This window comes from Mastigoproctus giganteus, chromosome 2 (assembly GCF_048544385.1).
Source record: "Mastigoproctus giganteus isolate SK-2022 chromosome 2, ASM4854438v1, whole genome shotgun sequence".
Taxonomy (NCBI): Eukaryota; Metazoa; Arthropoda; class Arachnida; order Uropygi; family Thelyphonidae; genus Mastigoproctus; species Mastigoproctus giganteus.
Window position 1 is genome coordinate 251,543,175 of NC_143576.1, and position 21,233 is coordinate 251,564,407.

Here is a 21,233-nt window from a genome sequence, read left to right on the forward strand (position 1 = left end):
CAAAATATTACTAGATTCCTTCTTCAGAGTTTAATTCTCAGTCTTAGAAACCAAAACACACAAAAACAAATTTTAATTATTAGCATTAGTAGAGGCATATGATGCAAGAAAGCAAGCTTATGCAGCATCAGCCAAAAAAAAAAAAAAAAAACCATTCCCATTTCACCCCTCTGTTCGTTCCAAGTACCTGTCCAGCTCAGACTTAAATTTATTTAGGCTATCAACTTCCACAACAAAGGATGGAAGTTTGTTCCACCAACCAACCACCCACTGGCTAAAGGCAAACTTCTGCACATCTATCCTACATCTGTCTTTTCTCAATTTGAATCTATCCCCTCTCAAATGATTATTCTGAGGAAGAGGAAGAATTCCATCAGCATTGAGCATGCTCAAACCATTCAAGGCTTTATACACCTCTATCAGATCACCTCGCTGGTGCCTAGTCTCCAGACACTGTAATTTGCAAAACGTAAGCCTTGCTTCGTAAGAGCAACCCTTTGTTCCATTCACTAATCTTGTTGCCCTTCTCTGTACTCGTTCCAGCAGCTCTACATCCTTCTTGAAATGGGGCCTCCAGACCTGTATACAGTACTCAATGTGTGGCCTGACAATTGCCTTATATAAGGTGATAATCACCTCCTTATCCCTGCTAGAAAAATTCCTGTATATCATTGACAAGACATTATGAGCTACTCTTGCAGACAGACCATCTGCACTGCTCAGAAAACTTCACATCTGCCTGCACAATTATCCCCAGGTCCTTTTCGTTCTCTACCACTGTCAGTGTAGAGATGGTCAAAAAAGTCGTGGAATATATACCGAACCTGATACTTAATCTCCTCAACCGATGCCTGGAAACTGGGAAATTCCCGACAAGTTGGAAGACTGCACACCTAAAACTTATCTTAAAAAACCCAACAAAACCTCCGGACCAACTGGCCTCATATCACCCCATAGCCCTACTCTCTACCCTAAGCAAACTCTATGAAAGGCTGCTCCACAAAAGGATCATGAACCATAACAAAACCGCCAACCTGGAATCACCCAGGCAATATGGATTCAAACCGGGCTTCTCGACCATTGAAGCAGTCCAAAACCTCATAACCAAGGCAACCCAAAGTAACAAGAAGTATTTTCTGGTAATAGCAGTGGATTTTGCTGGGGCCTTCGACACCGTCTGGTGGCCCAGCGTCCTTGGCAGATTCCGGAAAGCAGCACTCCCAGAAAACTTGTATAACAGTGTCCGGGCATATCTGTTGGACAGGAAAATTGAGATCGTCACAACTTTCCAAAGAGTTGTTAAAAGCGTCCGAAGGGGCTGCCCACAGGGATCTGTCCTGGGGCCACTAATGTGGAACATGGTTTTTGATGACTTCTTGGCTCTGGACCTGGGAAATGTGGCCAGTCAGGCCTTTGCTGATGATCTCATTTTAATGGTGGAAGCGGACTCCAGAACGGGACTTGAAACACAGGCAAACCAAGCATTACAAATGTTACAGAATTGGGCGAAAACACATATGTTAATGATTTCACCAACCAAGACAAACTCAGTATTACTAAAAGGCTCTCTAAATATCAGACGACCACCGCAAATAAAGATAGCGGGATCCACCATTAAACTAGCAAAGCAAATAAAGTATCTAGGTATTATCCTGGATGGAAACCTGTCCTTTACACCTCACCTCACCTACTTGAGAGAGAAACTAAGGAACTATGCAGCACTTGTAGCAAGAGTATCTCGCAGGGACTGGGGACTCAACAGAAAGACCCTGTCCCTGTATTATAAAACAATATTCATCCCAGCGATCACCTATGGATCGCCAATCTGGTTCAGGAAGGCCGGAACCGCGGTCAACAGAAGACTGCTGGGCACTATCCAAAGAAACATACTTCTAACTATAACTAGGGCATGCAAAACGGTGAGCACCCATGTTCTGCAGGTCCTGGCAGGAGCTCTTCCGCTGGACCTCAAGGTGACTAGATGTGGACTCATGTATTTACTGTCCAAGGATATACCTGCCTCCATCTATGACTTTACCTTGGACCCAACCAACAGCCGGATGGCAGAGAAACAACGAACAGTGGCTCACATGTTGAATATTTGGCAGCACAGATGGGAGATGTCACCAAAGGATCAAGTTACAAGAAGCTTCATACCGATAGTCGCAAAAATGTACCCAAAAGACCCCTCGTGGTTCTATCCTGGGCTAAATACAACCTTCCTCCTGACGGGCCACGGCCCATTTAAAGAAAAACTGAACGCACTCGGAATAATAGAAGAGTCCACATGCACTTGTGGAGAACCTGAAACCTGGCAGCATATTATGCACGACTGTGAATGCTACGAAGAACACAGAAGTAGACTTATAACTGAGATTCAATACTTGCCGAAAAATCAAGAGTACTATCTACTGGATTCAGAAGATGAATACAAGCCCTCAGCCAATTTGCACTTGACGTCTTCAATAGACGACGAACAGAAATAGCCATCCACAACGAATAGATGACCACAAATAATAAATAAAGGCAAACTGATAAAACATCAACACAGAGGAAAGGATAGCAAAATACTAAGGATAAACGGCATAATATGCAGCAGAATAAATGAAACAGCATCAACCTAGGAACCAATGGGAGTGGCTCCAGCCAGGATGTCGTCGCTCCCAGGATGAAACCACACACCTAGAAAAGGACCATGCCCCACCAACGAGTCATCATCAGACTGCACTTGCTGGAGGGCACTGCAAATTGCCACTATGGCGAACTGGGCAGGGCTCCCTTGCCCAGCCCACTTTCTCTCCCTATCCCTGGTGGGGTGAGGGAAGGTCTTTCTGCCCCCTCCCCACCCCACCACCCCCTCTTTTCCCTCTGGTGGGGCAAGGGCATGCCCCACTGATATCGCCTTCCCTATTGACCCCATATTTCTGTCTTTTTCCCCCAGCCTTCCATCTCTCCCCCCTACTCTACCTATATCGCCAGCGAAAAGCGAATGCCCCACACAACGTAAAAATTTTAAATGCCAAACTCGACAACACTTGCAACCTCTTTCGGCCTAATTAGATTCAAGTGTTTATCCCCCCCCCCCCCTTTTTATATATATATATATATATATATAGGTCCTAGCCACTGAAATCTCAGGAAATTAGATGGCAGGACCTGCCAGAGTATTTATCTAAAAATACTGGTGTACCTGGTCTGCCTCCATGGGGCCAAGTGTGGGCAACGTTGGGCCTCAGTAGGAGTCCAGCAGCTAAACGGCCAGATGAACAACAGAACACAACACTACACATGTATAATATCCATACACTTTTAAATCTGTGGCCTTCCCAGTGAACTGGTACACCCACAATGAAAGCAACGCGGAGATGGGGGAAACCCCTGGTGCCGTTAGACACTAAATACACTTTACACTTTGTCAGTGTAGTACCACAGAGTTGATACGTCACTCTAGGGTTGCTGCTTCCCATATGTAGTATTTTACATTTGTCAATGTTAACCTTCATTTGCCACCTCTCAGCCCATCTGCTCAACTTTTCTAGATCCTGTTGCAGCAGTGTACTGTCATTAGTGTCCTTAACAACCCTGTCAACCTTGTCTTCTGTTGGAATTCACGATTTTGAAAGCTATGTCCATAACACTTTTAGTATTTAATCTTTTGCTGGTTAACACTTGTTGGTGGAAGATACAGTGGTAATTCAAAAAATTGGAATTATTCATCATCCTTTTGGGTAAATTTTGGCTGTGCATCGACAAGAGTAGTCAGGTGGTTCAATGGAGGTGCATAATAATAATATTTAGATTTTGACTAATCTACTTTTAATATATATTTAAAATTCGTCGTGATCAACTGAAATTAAAGCCGTGATTGACTGGTAGATCGCGATCGACTTGTTGGCCACCCCTGTCTTTCACCAGTGAGTCCATAATTTTCCTTGGAAGAGAAGTTAAACTGACAGATTACTCGTGTCGCCCTTTGATCCTTTTTTGTGAATTGGGGATACATTCGTGCTTCTCCAGTCCATGGGGACCTTCCCTGAATCCAAGGATGCTCTCATAATTATAGCTAAGGGTATGCTTACTTCCTGCTCTGCCACTCTTAATATAACTGGATAGATTCCATCCACCTCAGGTGCTTTTCTTGTGTTTCACTTCAATTTTCACTTTCTCTTTTCCACTTTCCTCTCAGTTATTGCAAAATCATTTAGCTCCCTGTCAGAGGTTGATAAATTTCTGGCATCCACTTCCCTAAAGAATTCCTCTTGTGTGAATGTAGATGCAAAATATGCATTCAGTTTGTCAGCAATCTGAGGGTTGCCTGTGTTTTGGAATGAAAAACCAAAGTTTCAGAAGGGGAACCATGCCATCCTTATCCAAGAATGATTAAATCTGCCACTGTTCTTAAAAAAAGGTTCCTCTCAAGTCTTTATGGGAACCAATTTCTCAACTTCAGCTGGCAATGGGAAACAAGTATAGGCCTTTTTTATCAGCTGGTGCATGATCTTAACTTAAGTATATTACTTGATAAATAAAATTTGTGAATTTTTATATAGCAATTTTCTCATTTAACAACCATAAATTGGATATGCCACATGTATTTTCCTTACTACAGGGTAATACAGTAACACCATTTGCAGAAATGAAAAAAAAATATATTTTTATTTATTTATTTCGTATGATGTGATCAATACACGAAGGAACCAGTTTTTTCTTGCTTCCTTCGCGTATCGTGGCCGGGATATCCAACCAACCGGTTGGTTCAGCACCATCGTGATATCCAGCCTGAGGCGGGAATCGAACCCGCGACCTTTGGGTTGCTAGGCAGGCACTTTACCTACCCGGCTAGCCCGGTCGGCAAAATATATATATATATAAATTACTGACATGATATTTTGGAAAAATATAATTATGTATCAGTAATTATCATTTACTTCTCTATGACATCAACAATGCTCGAAAGGTAAAACTTGCCAACATTATGCATGTCTCTTCTCTCTTTTTGTAATTTTATACATTTTTGTAATTTTTCCTGCACATGAGATAAAAAATTGAATAATTCTATTTACATGTTCGTTGAACATTTCTTTTATGCTTCAATCAAATTCAGTGCGCATAGTTGCGAGTGCAGAATTTCTCTAAATGCTTATTTAGGGAAATTCCGACTTACGTAAAATTCGACTTACATAGTGTTCCGTGGAATGCAACTCTTAATTGGGGAGTGGCTGTATATGTATATTTGTGTGTGTGTGTGAGAGAGAGAGAGCGAGAGAGAATATATAGATACTTACCTCTAACCACTGAATCTTTTGAGATGGAAAATTGCCCTGTACAACCCATTTGGTTTTCCTTGGTGACACAACAAAATCAGTTCCTAAAAGGCTGATTGAGAAACGACCTTGTGGACATTTTGCTGTGCTATAACAATCTCCTGCTTCTCCATATGCCACCTGATGTCCATGGTGAGTCTGGCTGAAGGTAAAGTCACGAACTAAAACAAGAAAAACTTTGAACTTGTTTTGTAAATAAAAATGCTAAATTAATGAATTCATCATATTTCAGTACAAAGATTAGTAACCTATTGTACTAGTGCCATAAGCAGCAACTGGGGAAAACTGAAGGGCACTACAAGGCAATTTCTTTTAATCATCCCAACAAGGAATTGTTACAAAAGTGGGTACAAAGGCAAGAGAACCTATATTCTAACCTCAATTCAAAACTCTTCCTAAATGCATTTTAAAACCCTCCATTTGTACAATAACATTCATTTTTTTAAAAATAATGGCACCTGAAAACCCTGCACAAGAATAAATCTAGCACACCACCCTTAAAAGGTTGCTTCAGTATATGAATCAAGTAAATTATTATTTTGACTAAACAGTCAAAATAATAATTTTGACTGTTTAGTTCTTGATATTAACACTATTTGACTGTTTAAATCTTGATATTAACACTATAAGCACTAACAAGTAAAAAAAAAAAAAATTCTTAAATAGCAACTGAATTCACTTTAGTGAAGGGAATATATCTGTCCATACTTTTACAGAAAATCTAATGTTCCTTTACAAGATCATACTCCATATTTTCACCATTTCGATTACAAAAAAAAAAAGTTAGGCTGGTAAAAGCTGAATATGTGAAATCATTGAGTAAGGAAGCAAAGAACAAGGAGTTTTTTTTAGTAAATATAAATACTAAAAAGTAAAGACTTAATCAGATTAGACACTCGCATAATGGGGATAAGAAAGTCTTAGATAACTCAACTGATGATATTAACAGGTTAGCATTAGCAGAGGCATACGATGCAAGAAAGCAAGCTTATGCAGTATCAGCCAAAAAAAAAACAAAACAAAAAACCCTCCAATTTCATCCCTCCATTCGGTCCAAATGCCTGTCCAGCTCAGCCTTAAATTTATTTAGGCCATTAGCTTCCACAACAAAAGATGGAAGCCTGTTCCAACAATCAACTACCCGCTGGCTAAAGGCAAATTTCTTCACATCTAGTCTACAATTTGAAACTGTGCCCCCTCAGGTTCTTAGTTTGAGCAAGACGAAGAATCCCATCAGCATTCAGCTTTCTCAACCCATTCAAGGCCTTATACACCTCAATCAGATCACCTCGCAGGTGCCTAACTCCGCAGGTGCTGCAATTTGCAGAACTTAAGCCTTTCTTGTAAGAGCACCCCTTTGTTCCCATAACCAATCTTGTTGCCCTTCTTTGTACTCATTCTAGCAAATCTACATCCTTCCTAAAATGAGGCCTGTACACAGTACTGTAGGTTTGGACTGACCATTGCCTTGTATAACGGGATTATCACCTCCCTGTCCCTGCTAGCAAAATTCCTATATATCATTGACAAGATTCCATGACCTGCCCTGGCAGCCCGTCTGCACTGTGCAGCGAACTTCATATCAGACTGCACGATTACACCCCCCCCAAGTCTTTTTCACTTTCCACTTTCCCGAGTGTAGTACCACCCAGTTGGTATGTTTCTCTTCCATTTTTGCTACCCATATGCAGTACTTTGCATTTGTCAATGTTAAATTCCAGTTGCCACTTCTCGGCCCATTTTCCCAACTCATCTAGATCCGGTTGGAGTAGCATACTGTCATTAACAACCCTGCCAACCTTTGTATCATCTGCAAACTTGGACATTAAACCTGATATACCTTCATCAATATCATTGATAAATATACAAAACAACAATGGGCCCAAAACCGAACCTTGGGGAACTCCACTAATAACATTTGTCCACGAAGAGCAGTGTCCATTGATTACCACTCTGTTGTCTCCCACTCAACCATCCCTTTATCCATTGTAGCAGCTTACCCTTGATGCCATACCTCTCCAATTTGTACAGCAGTCTTCCATGTGCAACAGTATCAAAAGCTTTCCTGAAATCCAAGTACAGGTCAACCAACACTAATCCGGCAGCGTTGGGACCTGTGGGGTGCCGGATTAGTGAGTTTGCCAGATCAGCGGTGGTTATTTTAGCACATACAGTTAACCCAATAGCTAACCACCTCGTCCTACTCCTACCTTTAACACGTTGACTGCCAAGGTAGTTTAAGAAAAAAAATTCCCCAGGGGCCAAAAAATAGTTAGCAAATAATTTGATTAGTAATTCTAAAATAAATATTGTAATGTCAATGTTGTCGTTTTTTCGCTTAAAATATCAAAAAAAAAAAAAGTGTTTTTTTTTTTTTTTTTTTTTTAAATCTTGAGAAGCCGTGTCGGCCACATACATGTGATGCTGTTATGGCATACATATGAAGGTCGTTTAAGATTAGTTTATTGCACGCACAGTGAGCGCTGCAAGTTTGTACAAGTGTTGTAAAAAAAAAAAAAAAAAAAAAATTTAAAAAGGAATGGCTAAAAGAAAATTACTAAAATACGAGGAACTGAGAGAAATTGCTGGAATTTGCAATTAAGCAGAGTTAAACTTCTTACAGACACCCTGCTGTCAAGTTCTTTCAGAAGTTCAACTTTATCTGTTATGGACAATGTACGGTGTTTGTGCTTTACACCATGAGAGGCACTTCCTTTATGCATTGGAACCATGGCTGGGGCCACAGAGAAATATGTTACTACTCTGTAGCTGAGGCTAAATGTGAGCAGGTTATATTAATAAATGCAGAAAAACAAGTGGGAATGGCTTGCCAGTGTTTACGAGTTCGCGCCAACAGATGATACAACCAACACCACCAAAACAGTAATGGCAGGTCGGTGTGCTGACTGGGGAAATTTGAAATTACATTCGCGGAAATTATGTCCGAATTAGCGGTGGAACCAGATTACCGATGGCCGGATTAGTGATGGTCGACCTGTATATGATATCAAAATTATTTTTGGCATTCAGTTCCTTTGTGACCACATCATAGTAAGTAATCAAATTGGTCAGACAAGACCTCCTTTTGACAAACCCATGCTGTGTCTTAACTCTTACTGCAATCTTGTCTAGATGATCCTGCAATGCTTCTTTAACCAGTGATTCCATTATTTTCCCTGGAACACAAGTTAAACTAATAGGTCTATAGTTACTTGTGTCACCTTTTGAACCTCCTTTGTGAATTGGTGATACATTTTCACACCTCCAGTCCATGGGGACCTCCCCTGGGTCCAAGGAAGCTCCCATAATTATGGCTAAGGGTTTGCTTACTTCTTCTGCTGCCTCCTTTAATATAACTGGATAGATCTTGTCCACCCCAGGTGCCTTCCTTATGTTTAACTACAATTTCTTCTCCACTTTGCTCTCAGTTATTACAAAATGACTTGGCTTCCTGTTAGCGTTTGATAAACTTCTGGCACTCCTCTCATTGAATAACTCCTCATGTGTGAATGTAGATGCAAAATACTCATTCAGTTTATCAGCTACCAGAGCATGATCATCAATAGTCAACCCATCTATGTTAAGTGGTACAATCTGATTCATCCCTTTCTTTCTAGAGTTTACATAAGTAAAGAACTCTTTGGTGTTTTTCTTTGCATCCTTTGCCAAAGATTTCTCATAATCTGCCTTTGCCTGCCTACCCTCCTTTGTGACTTGATTACAGACTAGTTTATACCTGCCACAGGCTTCTGTATCGCCTGATACTTTATATGCATCCCATACATTCTTCTTCTCTGCCACTAGCCTCATTAATTCATCTGACATCCATTTAGGCAGGTCGGTGAACCTTGAACAGTATTTCTTAGTCGGAATGAAAAGCCTAGTAGCCTCCAAAATTAAGTCCCTGAAGGCTTCCCATTTAGAATTCACTGTTGGTAACATCATCAGTTGATCCCACTGTATAGAATTTAAAAACTGTTTGAGACCTCTGTAGTCACCTTTACGAAAGCAAAAACCCTATTCTTTAGCCTTGATTGTAGTTACATCTTTAAATAATTCCCAAATCAATACATTGTGATCACTGTCGCCCAGCAGTTCCTTTATCTGCAAATTCTTAATGCATGAAGAATCACTACTGATAATCAGATCGAGAGTATTATTCCCACCGGTTGCCTCTCGAACCTGTTGCTGTAGAAAACAGTCATCCAATAAATCCACAAAAGTCTTGCTAGTGTGTGAGTGACCAACCCACAAGTTCCAGTCAATATCTGGAAAATTTTAAATCTCCCATTATAAGAATTCTGATTTACTGGCCCACTATTTCTCTGCACAATTGCTCATTATACTCATCAGATTCATTAGGCCTATAACACACACACACCTACTCTCATTTTTCCTTTCCCAGTGCTTATTTCACACCAAACAGACTCAACACTGCATTGTCCACCAACATTAGCATTAGCAGAGGCATTTGATGCAAGAAAGCAAGCTTATGCAGCATCAGCCAAAAAAAAAAAAAAAAAGTAAAAAAAATAACCACTTCCACTTCACCCCTCTGTTCGTTCGAAATACCTGTCCAGCCGAGCCTTAAACTTATTTAGGCTATCAACTTCCACGACAAGGGATGGAAGCCTGTTCCACCTACCAACCACCCGCTGGCTAAAGGCAAATTTCCGCACATCTATCCTATTTCCTCAATTTGAATTTATGCCCTCTCAGGTGATTATTCTGAGCAAGAGGAAGAATCCCATCAGCATTGAGCATGCTCAAACCATTCAAGGCTTTGTACACCTCTATCAGATCACCTCGCTGGTGCCTAGTTTCCAGACACTGTAATTCGCAAAACTTAAGCCTTTCTTTGTAAGAGCACCCCTTTGTTCCATTCACTAATCTTGTTGCCCTTCTCTGTACTCGTTCCAGCAGCTCTACATCCTTCTTGAAATGAGGCCTGTATACAGTACTCTAGGTGTGGCCTGATCATTGCCTTATACAAGGGAATAATCACCTCCTTATCCCTGCTAGAAAAATTCCTATATATCATTGACAATACACCATGAGCTACTCTTGCAGCCCGTCTGCACTGCTCAGAGAACTTCATATCTGCCTGCACAACCACCCCCAGGTACCTTTCATTTTCTACCACTGTCAGTGTAGTACCACAGAGTTGATACGTTGCTCTGGGGTCACTGTTTCCCATATGTAGTACTTTACATTTGTCAATGTTAATCATCAATTGTATGCACTTCCTTAGATTTTATGTGTTTCTTAACTAACAGCATAACCCCTCCTCCCTTCCTATACACATTGTACTGCCCAAATTCCAACTCTGCAATGGCTATATCTATGTGATGTTGTTGTTGTTATTGGGATTAACGACACAAGGGCTACTGAGGCCAAATTGTGTCTGTTCACAGTTTATTTACAGGAAACAATCTGTGTGACACCACATCACTGATATCCCAACAATATCTGCCTTTGATGTCTTCACTAGCACTTCAAGCTCATCAAATTTATTAACTATACTCCTAGCATTGGTGTACATACAAATATACATGCACCTGTTCCTGCTCCTAGCCACCCTAACACAGCCCATGTATTTACTTGTTCCACTATGACTCCCAGCAGTCCTGGAAATCTCCATTACCTTGCTTTCCAGTCTGCTGCCTATTCTAATATAAGCAGTGTAAGAATCACTTTTGCCTCTGCCTGCAGCCACTGTTAACCTTTTAGTCTGTGTATACCCCCCCCCCACGCTAGCAGTTTTCCGACCCATCTAACACTACCTCAATAGCATCAGCAAATATTCTTGCACCCTTTCTATTTAAGTATATCCCATCCCTGTAGAAGCAGTCTCTCCTGTCAACAAGCACAGACCCGGCTAAAAAAAATTCTACGCCTTGAGCCTTGCACAATCTCTCCAGGGCCAAATTGATTGACAAGGCCCTCATCATATACTCCCTCCTGTCATGTCTGGAAAGAATTGCAGACACTTTCGCATTCAACGCTAACTCACAAAATTTTTTTCAACATTGACCTGTACTTGTTGAGTAAATCTGCAGATCTCTTACTCTTAATGTCATTAGTTCCAACATGTACAACAATATCACCTTTGCCCTGAAAAGATGATATCTGCTCTACAACATCATCAACTTTTGCCTTTGGCAGACATACTCTGGTCCTGTTCCACCTATCCTTCTTACAAAGTATATTCCCCATCTCCCTGACAATATAGTCACCAACAATAACTAGTTCCTTTGGGAACAGCACATTCTTCCTTGGAGATTGCCTCTGTGTTGCCTGATGCACAGGAGTGAGCTCTGTCATTGAGCTGGGCAGCTGAGAGCCTGATGGGCCCCGCATATTAATTTCTTCAAGGGCATTTACCCTACACCTCAAGCTCTCATAGACGCCCATCAGAATGCTGAGTTGGTGCCTAATTTCTTGACACTCCAGACACCTAGCACACACAAAGGCATCCTCCTTGGCTAGATCATGTCCTGTTTTAGAAAGATCGGCAAACATTTCATTTCATTTTTTCCCTTCATTTTTTCCCCGAGCCACAGCACTCTCGCTAGTCTGTGATCCCTTTTTGTTTCAAATTTTGTTTCGTTATTTATGTCAGGGGTGTCGGAATTAGTAAATTTTTTTTTTTTTTTTTTTTGTTTAGAAATCGCAAAAATGATGGGCAAACACAAAAGAGTTGTTTTTTAAATTAAACAAAAACTTGAAATTATTCAAAAGTTTGAAAACAGTGCATCTGTTAAATCTCTAAGGAATCATTATAATAAGGATGTATTAAAATGGCCAAACATTAACAAGTATCGCGTGGAATTCAGATTTGTCAACAATAATATAGTAGCAATATGTTATTAGTCATTCCTGAGTTACATAAAACTCGACGAAATAAGAAGTCCTGGAACGTATCTCACGTATGTCGGGGACTTTTGTATTTTTGGATTAACCGGGAAATCGATTATCCGGGATTTGTTTTTTACCATCTATCCTGGAAAATCGAGAGTCTACTGTATTACAAATATAATTACCAATATTACAATTACCATTACAATTTGCTAATAAACAATTCTAAGTTTGAATTATTGTTACATTAGAAACCAGATATTAAATTAAGTAAATCTTAGGTAAATAAAAAGAGATTAAATTCTTACCTGCTGACAGACTCCTCTTGCTGATGCTCCCAGAAACCTGATGTGCATACAGGCAAGGGGCCTGCCAGCAGTTAATTTATAGGTGAGGGATTAATTTCAATAGCAAATAGAATTGTGCCAGATTTTCGATCTCAAATTCAGGGTTTTTTGTGAAACTTCGAATCCAGAATCACAAAAACCCCAGTATTGCATACATAATATTAGGTAAATTTTAGTTTTGCTTATAATGTGGTTAGCCAATGACATATACCCTGGCACCTGCATTACACTCAAGTTGCATTGTACTATGAATAGGAATAATTCCTGAATAATATATGCACTGTATAGAAAAAATGTGATATCAATCAGCCTATGTACAAAGCAAAAGTAGGTTTAGAACTTTTTTTCTCCCCATAAGTTCAGAAAGGATTATCTTTTGAGATAAAGGATGCATAAATGCTACTATGTAAAATCACATTTCCCATGAAAAATAAATGTAATCTGCATACCATAAACTTGCAATGTTGTAATATTCACTGCAATTCTAAAGAATGTGGTAAGGCCAGCACCAGCTCTTGCATCATTAACACAGCTACAGGATTCAAATCTAGCTCCTCCAAAGGGGCAGGTCTCTGCTCGTAATAATCTATAACAAAAACAAGTGATTTCCATATTACTTCAATTCCAGCTCATTACTATTACAATAATCAATTTATTTATAAAGGCTTCTAAAATGACTTTATTCATTTATGATAAATGTGACATTAAACCATTCCAAAGTATATCTGCTTCATAATACAAAAGATAAACTTCCGTATTATGAAGGTTCTAAAAGCTATTTCAAACAATTGAAGGAACTAAAGCATTTTATTTTTACCACAGGTGACGAAAAGTGATTTAGATTTCAATTAATTGAAAAGTACAAAATTTGGATGAAAAACTGGCTAATAAAATTAACTTTCACCTAATCTTGTGAAAAAAAAAGTTTGTCATTTAAAGAATGACTGGAAATATATAAAATAAATCTGTGGTAATTATCATTCACTGCAGGATGGAGGCCTCCTCAACAAATCAAGTTGAGAGAATGGCCCATAATCTACCATTCAGTTCCAGTGTGGGTTGTCAGAGCAACTGTATTTATCAGTTATGGGCTTGAACCTCTATCTATTCAAAGAGCGTATACTACTGCACTCCAGCGCATGACCATTCGGCTGTGGAGGCCTTATCCACTGGGATAGCAACATTGCAAAACACATATATGGAAACACAATTAGGAACCAAACAACCAGAATAATAAAAATATGCAGTAATGCAGAAAACACAACAGAAGCAATTAACAAACTGATAAAAACACTCACAAAAAACAATATACCCTACAATTATAGCAAACACCACATAAAAGCGGCCACACTTATTAATAACAAAAATCAAATATCAATATCAAAATACCTAAATTAAGGTCCAGATCTCTTACGCTCAGAGGAGGCTCGTCCTCTGACCGCACTATAATCCGGCTTCCTATATTAACCCACCCTTCAAAATAAAAAATAAAAAATTAATTTGTGTGTAACGAGACGCAAGGTAACATTCACTTTACAGGAGGCTGTAAATATGTAAATAGCTATCCCCGAGGACAAAACGGGCTGTTATGCCTTAGAAAAGCTATACCGGCACAGTCCAAAGGGATAGCAAACCAACTTATGTAAATAACAAAAAATAACGCTTGTAAATAAAATACAACCAAATCACGTTATTTTCAAATTAATGTTCACCACGGAGTTAAAACGGAAACACCCCCCCCAACCCAGCCCGCACCCCGGCTGACGTAGGAATTAACCCACTCATCGGATGACTTGCAAAAATATCACCCTACAACAATATCAAGCAACAATAGACGCGACTGCGCACTCAAAACCAAACCAGGGATAAAACAAACAATGAACAGGGCTAACCCCTCATTTACTGAAAGACCACCACCGGACAGATAAGTATAGCTCCACTCGTTTATTCCGATAATTACCCATTGGGCTTTGTTTCTCCTCTACCAGTTTGCCGAATCCTAAATTAAGTATTAAAAAATTTTCAAAAATTAAAATTAAACAGAAGGACAAATTGACATAAAACTATCCTTTTTCAATGAATTAAATAATCTAAAAGAGAAAAATAATCTCACTAATATGGCAAAACTGATAAGGAGTTAACAGAAACGGGTAATTATGAGACATTCCTTTAAAACTGGCTATCGATCTGCTCAAAGCCCCTGATGAAGTAGCGGACAGATAACCAGGTAAGGGAATGTTAGTTAGTATTGATTAATATTATTAATTAAAGTTAAATAATTAGAATTATAACTAACTTCTTTAGTTATTATATAATTTGAACACCACCACCACAGACCCCTAGGAATAGGTTACACTTAAAATGCTAACAAAATCTCCTGTTCAGGATACGCCTGATACCCTATAGAAAATAGACACCAAAATTTAATTAATCTAAGCAATCAAACTAAAATATATCAAGCACGTATAATAGTCCAATTGCCCATGGCAATGACATTAATGTAGCAAGGGACAAATTAAAAACAATCAATTAGACACTAACTAAAATAACAAAAACACAAAATATATATGGGTTTTTTAATGTAACTCTTTAAAAGAAAAGTTTAAAGAGTCACATAGAAAAGAGGTAAACAGTAGATGAAATGGTTTCGGTGAAAGCAAGATTAATAAATTAGGTATGATAGCTGCACCTAAATACTTACTCAATTTAATAATTTATACTTACTCAATTTAATTTAATATTAACACAAATTATATATATAATCTATATATATCTATGCCTCCTCAGAGAGAGAGAGAGAGAGTCTCGGATATACTGAGGAAAGACAGTTGTAGAATAGATGTATGGAAGTTTGCCTTTAGCCAGCAGATAGTTGATTGCTGGAACAATCTTCCATCTTTTGCTGTGAAAGTTGATAGCTTAAATAAATTGAAGGCAGAACTAGACAAACATTTGGAATGAATGGCTCAGTGAAATGAGAAGGGATATTTTTTTTTTTTTTTTTTTGGCTGATGCTGTATAATTTTGCTTTCTTGCATCATGTGCCTCTACTAATGCTAACACGAGATAATTCAAGGTTCAACAAAAAAATTCTTTGCATTTGATTCCTTTCTTAAAATAGGCAAACTTCATTAATTTTGGGTCGAGAAAAACGAATATGACTTCAGAAATTTTTTATTAGTTCTAGTTTTTGAGATGCAGTACTTTCACTATTGTCTAAGAATATAGTAATTTCAGTAGTAATTGGAGTGAAAAGTAAGATTAAAACAATCTCATATTTACATTTTCTTCATACAACATAAATCACAGTTGTTTTTAATTAAAACATAAAAAAACAAGAACACAAGAAAACTGCACAGGAACCGAATGTACTTTCTCAAAATGTGGCCTATTCATGACAGCGCCCTCTTTTCGCTTGTCGTTTGTATTCCACTTCCGGGGCATTTCTTGTTACTGTCCAACAGTAGTCAGCAAGCATAGAAGCATTCCACCTACCCTGATATCTTCTTTCCATTGCTGAAATGTCTTGGTGGAATTGCTCACCGTGCTCATCACTCACTGCACCACAGCTGTCAGGGAAGAAGTCCAGATGAGAGTCGAGAAAGCAGATTTTCATTGACATTGATGATACTTTTCTAGAAGGTTGTTCACAGCCTCAACATAGTTTCCAGTTCTTCGGTTTCCCAGGAAGTTATGAACAACACTTCCCAAGCTGCATTCTCATTACCCTGGAGGACTCACTCAAAGTTTTCATTCTTTAAAAGTTCATGAATTTGCAGACCAAGAAAGATTCCTTCCTTAACCTTAGAATCACTCAACAGTGGAAATTGTCCTCTCTGGTACTTGGAAGCTTCTCCATCCTGGTTCATCCCATTAACAAAGTTCTTCACGAGTCCCAGTTTGATATGTAAGGGGGCAGAATAATTTTGCTTCATCAACCAGATTATTGTGCTGGACATTTTTTTTCCCAGGGCACAGATTTTCCCTTAGAGGCCAGACTTTTCTCTTGTAGTGTTTTTTTTTTTTTTTTTTTGTTAGTTGTTGGCGCATTGGCTTCTGTGGCCATAATGCACCTCCCAAGGTTTTTACACTACTCTGATCCAAGCCCGAGGTGAGATTCGAACCCGTGACCTTTGGGTTGCCAGGCAGGCACTTTGCCCACCTGGCTAGCCCAGTCGGCCTCTTGTAGTGTGAGGACAGTCCGACTGTCCCACTCAAATAGGAAACAGCAGTACTTCGTGTATCCCAACTGCATGCCCAGTAGTATTGCAATCACCTTCAGGTCTGCCATTGGTGGTCTTTGCTTCCAGAATTAATTTCATATTCTCATGTCTTCTTCATGTGGACATTCCATTTTTTCCATTTATAATACACACAGTTTACATAAATTCATATATATACAACGCTTACAAGATTTATGTATAATTATATATACATTTCTATCAACCAAGGTGTGTGTGTGTGTGTGTGTGTGTGTGTGTGTGTGTGTGTGTGTGTGTGTGTGTGTGTGTGTGTGGTATCATGGTGGCTCCAAGACAGTAGCCCATCTCCACCTTTGTTCTCCGTGTTGGTGTAGAAACTCTAGGCCACTTCACCACCAGGAAGCAGCGAACACCTGGGCAGCTGCCGCCTGGTGCCCGTCCCGAGGCAAGATGAAATCGGCCTGGGTCTACTATCCTATATGTGCTTATGTGCACAAAATCCCACACCCACCTTCATGTGGACATTTTTTTTTTTTTTTTTTCATTTATTGAGTAAAGCGGCCCTTAGCCAAAAAATAATCTGGCAAATCCGCCATACATATAGAAATATGTATAGTACAGTATACAGTTATTTACAATACAAATATCACATTCACATTAAAAATCAATTGTTCTATGTAACGGTCATCCTCTCAGCTACAGCACAACAGCCTGGCAAGTAGGCTACAGCAGAAACCGATGAAGAGACACTGTCCACAGATGAGCACAAGCATCACATCCTAGAGACTGATCATCACAATGAGCTGGACAAATAGGCTACAACAGAAACCAATGAAGAGACACTTTCACAGTGAGCACAAGCATCACATCCTAGAGATTGATCATCGTTGGTATTCTTCAAAAGGCGAAAAGTTCAATGAACAGCCATCTACCAGCAGCCAGAGAGCTCGACAAAAGTTACTTATATTAACCAGCAAAACCAAGCTGGAAGAAGGTGTTACTGCAGGATCAAATCCAAGAAAAACAACTAAGGCTTCTTGCCAACTGTGTTAGCTTGTTTGTTATTTGGTTTATAGGAGCATTAGACTAAGGCCATATTGCTCCGGGATGTGTGGTGGTCATTCCCTGACCTTTCCGCATCCTCCGTATTTGGTGGTGACGGGCTCGAACCCTGGTCTAATCAAGAAGCATGTGCTACGCACTGCTGCTCCTGCCCATCTGGCATTGCAAAAGTATATTTCTTCTCACAAAAACTGAATTTGCAAAATTTTGAAAGGCAATAAAATTTTCCCTTGTTTTAATAAGTAATGTCTCAATCCCATCCACCAGACAAGTTACATTATCAACATTATTCAGTAAATTCAAACACAAATCAGCATATTCCAAACAATTAAACAACATGTTCCATTGTTTCCACATCACCGCATGTACAGTTGCATCTTGCTACGATTCCAAGACTATTCAGTTCAGCAAAAAATGATCTGTGACCTGTTAAGTAAGAATGTACAATTTTTTTTTTTTTTTTTTTTAAAGAAAAACACAAGAGGTATTAGAACCTATAGTACCGTGCTTGGGTTGGATGTTGAGAAGACGAAAGAAGATATTTGTTGACATTAGACTTGAACTTCTGCAGACTGTAATTTTCAGGAAATATGTATGCAGGATGGTTGTTCCAGAAAACTGCAGTTGAATGAATAAACGAGGAAGATGAAAAGTTGGTTCTGTGAGTTTGAAGTTGGACAGTAAATGGATGTTGGCTGGTGGCGGCACATGTTTGGACTGTTTTGAAAGAGAGAGCGGGAATTATAGAAGCCAATTCAGAAGAACAGTGCCCATGGAAATATCTGTAGAAAAAGCATGCAGCAGAAACAGTACATCTATGAGACAGAGTGGAGAGACTCTGTTAGAGAGGAGTCATTTATTAACCTAACTGTCCTCTTCTCAATGGAATCTAGAAGCCAGAGAGAGGTTTTGGGGGCACCGCCCCAGTTGTGGGAACAATATTCCATTGTAGGGCAGATTTGCAATTTGTACAGAGTGAACAGCTGTTTGAAAGAAAAGTAACGCCGATAGCAAAAGAGAAAACCAAGTTTTTTAAATGCAGAGGAAGCAATATTTGTAATGTGCTTGTGCCAAGATAGATTAGAAGTCAGGGTAATCCCTAAAACAGATATATCATTTTGCCTAGAAATCGGAGTGTCACCAAAGATAAGCATAGGAGCAGAAGAATCCTTTTTGCGAGATATAAGACTACTGAGTTTTAGAAGGGTTGAAATCAACTAAGTTGTCCTTGCCCCACTGGCTAGTTACCTGGAGATCATCATTTAAGGAATTGGTAGCAGCTATTCAAGAAGTTGAAGCTGATTGAGCAGGGCAAGGTTTTTCAAAATGGAAAGTAGAATGCAATGTGCTATCATCAGCAAAACTATGAATAGCATTTCCAGTCAATGGAACAAGGTATTTAATATACAAGAGGAAAAGAGTGGGGGAAAGAACTGAACCTTAGGGGGACACCTTCATTTGTGGAGAACAACACTGACGGAATCCATACTGCTGATTGTTGATCAGATGAAAGGTTTCTAGGTAGTTTAAGAGATGGCGGTTAATTGATTTCTCCATTACTTTAGAGTAGAAGTAATCGCAATGGGATGATAATTGGATGGGAGGAATTTGTTGCCCTTTTTAGGAACTGGTTGTATATCAGCAAATTTCCAAGCAGAAGGAAAAACACCTTTGGAATAAGAAAGTGAAAAAGGTGGAAAAGAACAAGAGTAAGTTCAGGAGCACAGGTTTTGAGAACAAGTGGAGAAATACCATCAGGACCTGGAGCTTTCTTAGCATCGAGATTCGTCAAAATCCTTCTGATATCCTTTTGACGGAAGACCGCAAAGAGGCATTGAATGGAGCGTGTTGGGAATGGTGGGAGGTGTTTTACCAAGATCATTAATACTTGAGCTCAAAGAAAAATGGGATGCTAGCAGGTCAGCTTTATCCTTGGCTGAAGTGACAACAGAACCATCTGGTTTTGACAGAGGTTGGAGCAGAGATGGGCAAAAGTTGCAGCCAATAGCTTTGGCAAGAGACCAGAATGCTCGGCTACCATTAGGGCAAGAAGCAAGTTTTCTACTCTTAGCCTGTTCAAAATCTAGTTTCAACTGATTACTGACCACTTTACAAATGTTACACGCTTTGGTGTAGACACAAAGTGAAACTGAAGAATTGGAATCAAGCCAATTACGATATGCAACATTCTTCTCTTGAACAGCCGTAGCACATTTATTGGAAAACCAAGGTTTAGATAAAGGATGAGATTTGATTTTAAAGCGGTGTGTGGTATAAAGGATTCCATTCCTACAAGAATAATTTGACTGACACGATCTGAGCAAACGTTCACATCAGAAGTTTTGAAACAGTAGTCCGACCAAGGAAAAGAAGAAAAGAAATCTCGCAGGACATCCCATTTTGCATTCTTGTAATGCCAAACAATACGAGGTTGGGAATAGCCATCAGATAAAGGCTCCATTGGAGAAGAGACAATCACCAAGTTGTGATCTGAGGTACCTAAAGGACCACTCACTTCGACTGTGCACTTAGAAGGGTTGTTTGTGAGAAAAAGATCAAGCATGTTGGCCGGTTAGGATTGTCCGGTATTCTTGTAGGTAAATAAACAATCTGTGCAAGTTCATTAGAAATTGCAAAAGCCTCAGCATTTCGACCAGCTGGGTCGGTGTAACTACAAAATGGAAGCCAGCTGGAGTTGTGAACATTAAAATCACAAAGGAAAATTACCTCACTGTTAGAAAAGTTGGACTGGAGAAAGTAAAGTTGCAAAGGGAGGAAGTCAAAGAAAGAGCTCCAAGTGATTAGTGGAGTTGGGAGAATGGTAGAGGCAACAGATGAATTTGACACAATGAGAGATTTTAAGCAGGTTAGGCAGGCGAAGGCAGATTACGAGAAATCTTTGGCAAAGGATGCAAAAAAAAAAAAGAAAAGAGTTTTTTACATATGTAAACTTTAGAAGGAAGGGGATGAATCAGATTAGTCCACTTGATATCGATGGTTCAACTGTTGATGATCCTGTTCAGGTAGCTAACAAACTAAATTAATATTTTGCATTGACATTCCCACATGAGGAGTTATTCAGCGAGGGGAATGCCAGAGGTGTATTCAACTCTGGCAGTAAGCTAGAGAATCTTGTAATAACTGAGAGTAAAGTGAAGGAGAAATTATTGAAGATAAACACAAGAAAGGTACCTGGGGTGGATCGGATCTATCCAGTTATATTAAAGGAGGTGGCAAAGGAAGTAAGCAAACCTTTAGCCATAATAATGAGAGCTTCCCTGGACTCAGGTGAGGTACCTGTGGACTAGAGATGTGCAAATGTGACCCCAATTCACAAAGGAGGATCAATGGCTGACACAAGTAATTATAGACCTGTGAGTTTAACTTCTGTTCCAGGAAAATTAATGGAGGCACTGGTTGAAGAAGCACTGCAGGATCAT

At 39.4% G+C, this 21,233-nt stretch overlaps 1 protein-coding gene across 1 annotated transcript in view; it reads right to left on the reverse strand.

The window, feature by feature from the left end:
• The window catches only part of LOC150090379 (A disintegrin and metalloproteinase with thrombospondin motifs 9-like), a 514,590-nt gene that overhangs the window by 27,397 nt on the left and 465,960 nt on the right, over window positions 1–21,233 (reverse strand). Inside the window, exons 33-34 of the mRNA XM_090369090.1 lie at window positions 12,979–13,115; window positions 5,286–5,485 (exon numbers count right to left, since the gene is read on the reverse strand). Of these exons, the coding sequence (XP_090225216.1) occupies window positions 5,286–5,485; window positions 12,979–13,115 (337 nt within the window). The remainder of the gene's footprint in view (window positions 1–5,285; window positions 5,486–12,978; window positions 13,116–21,233) is intronic.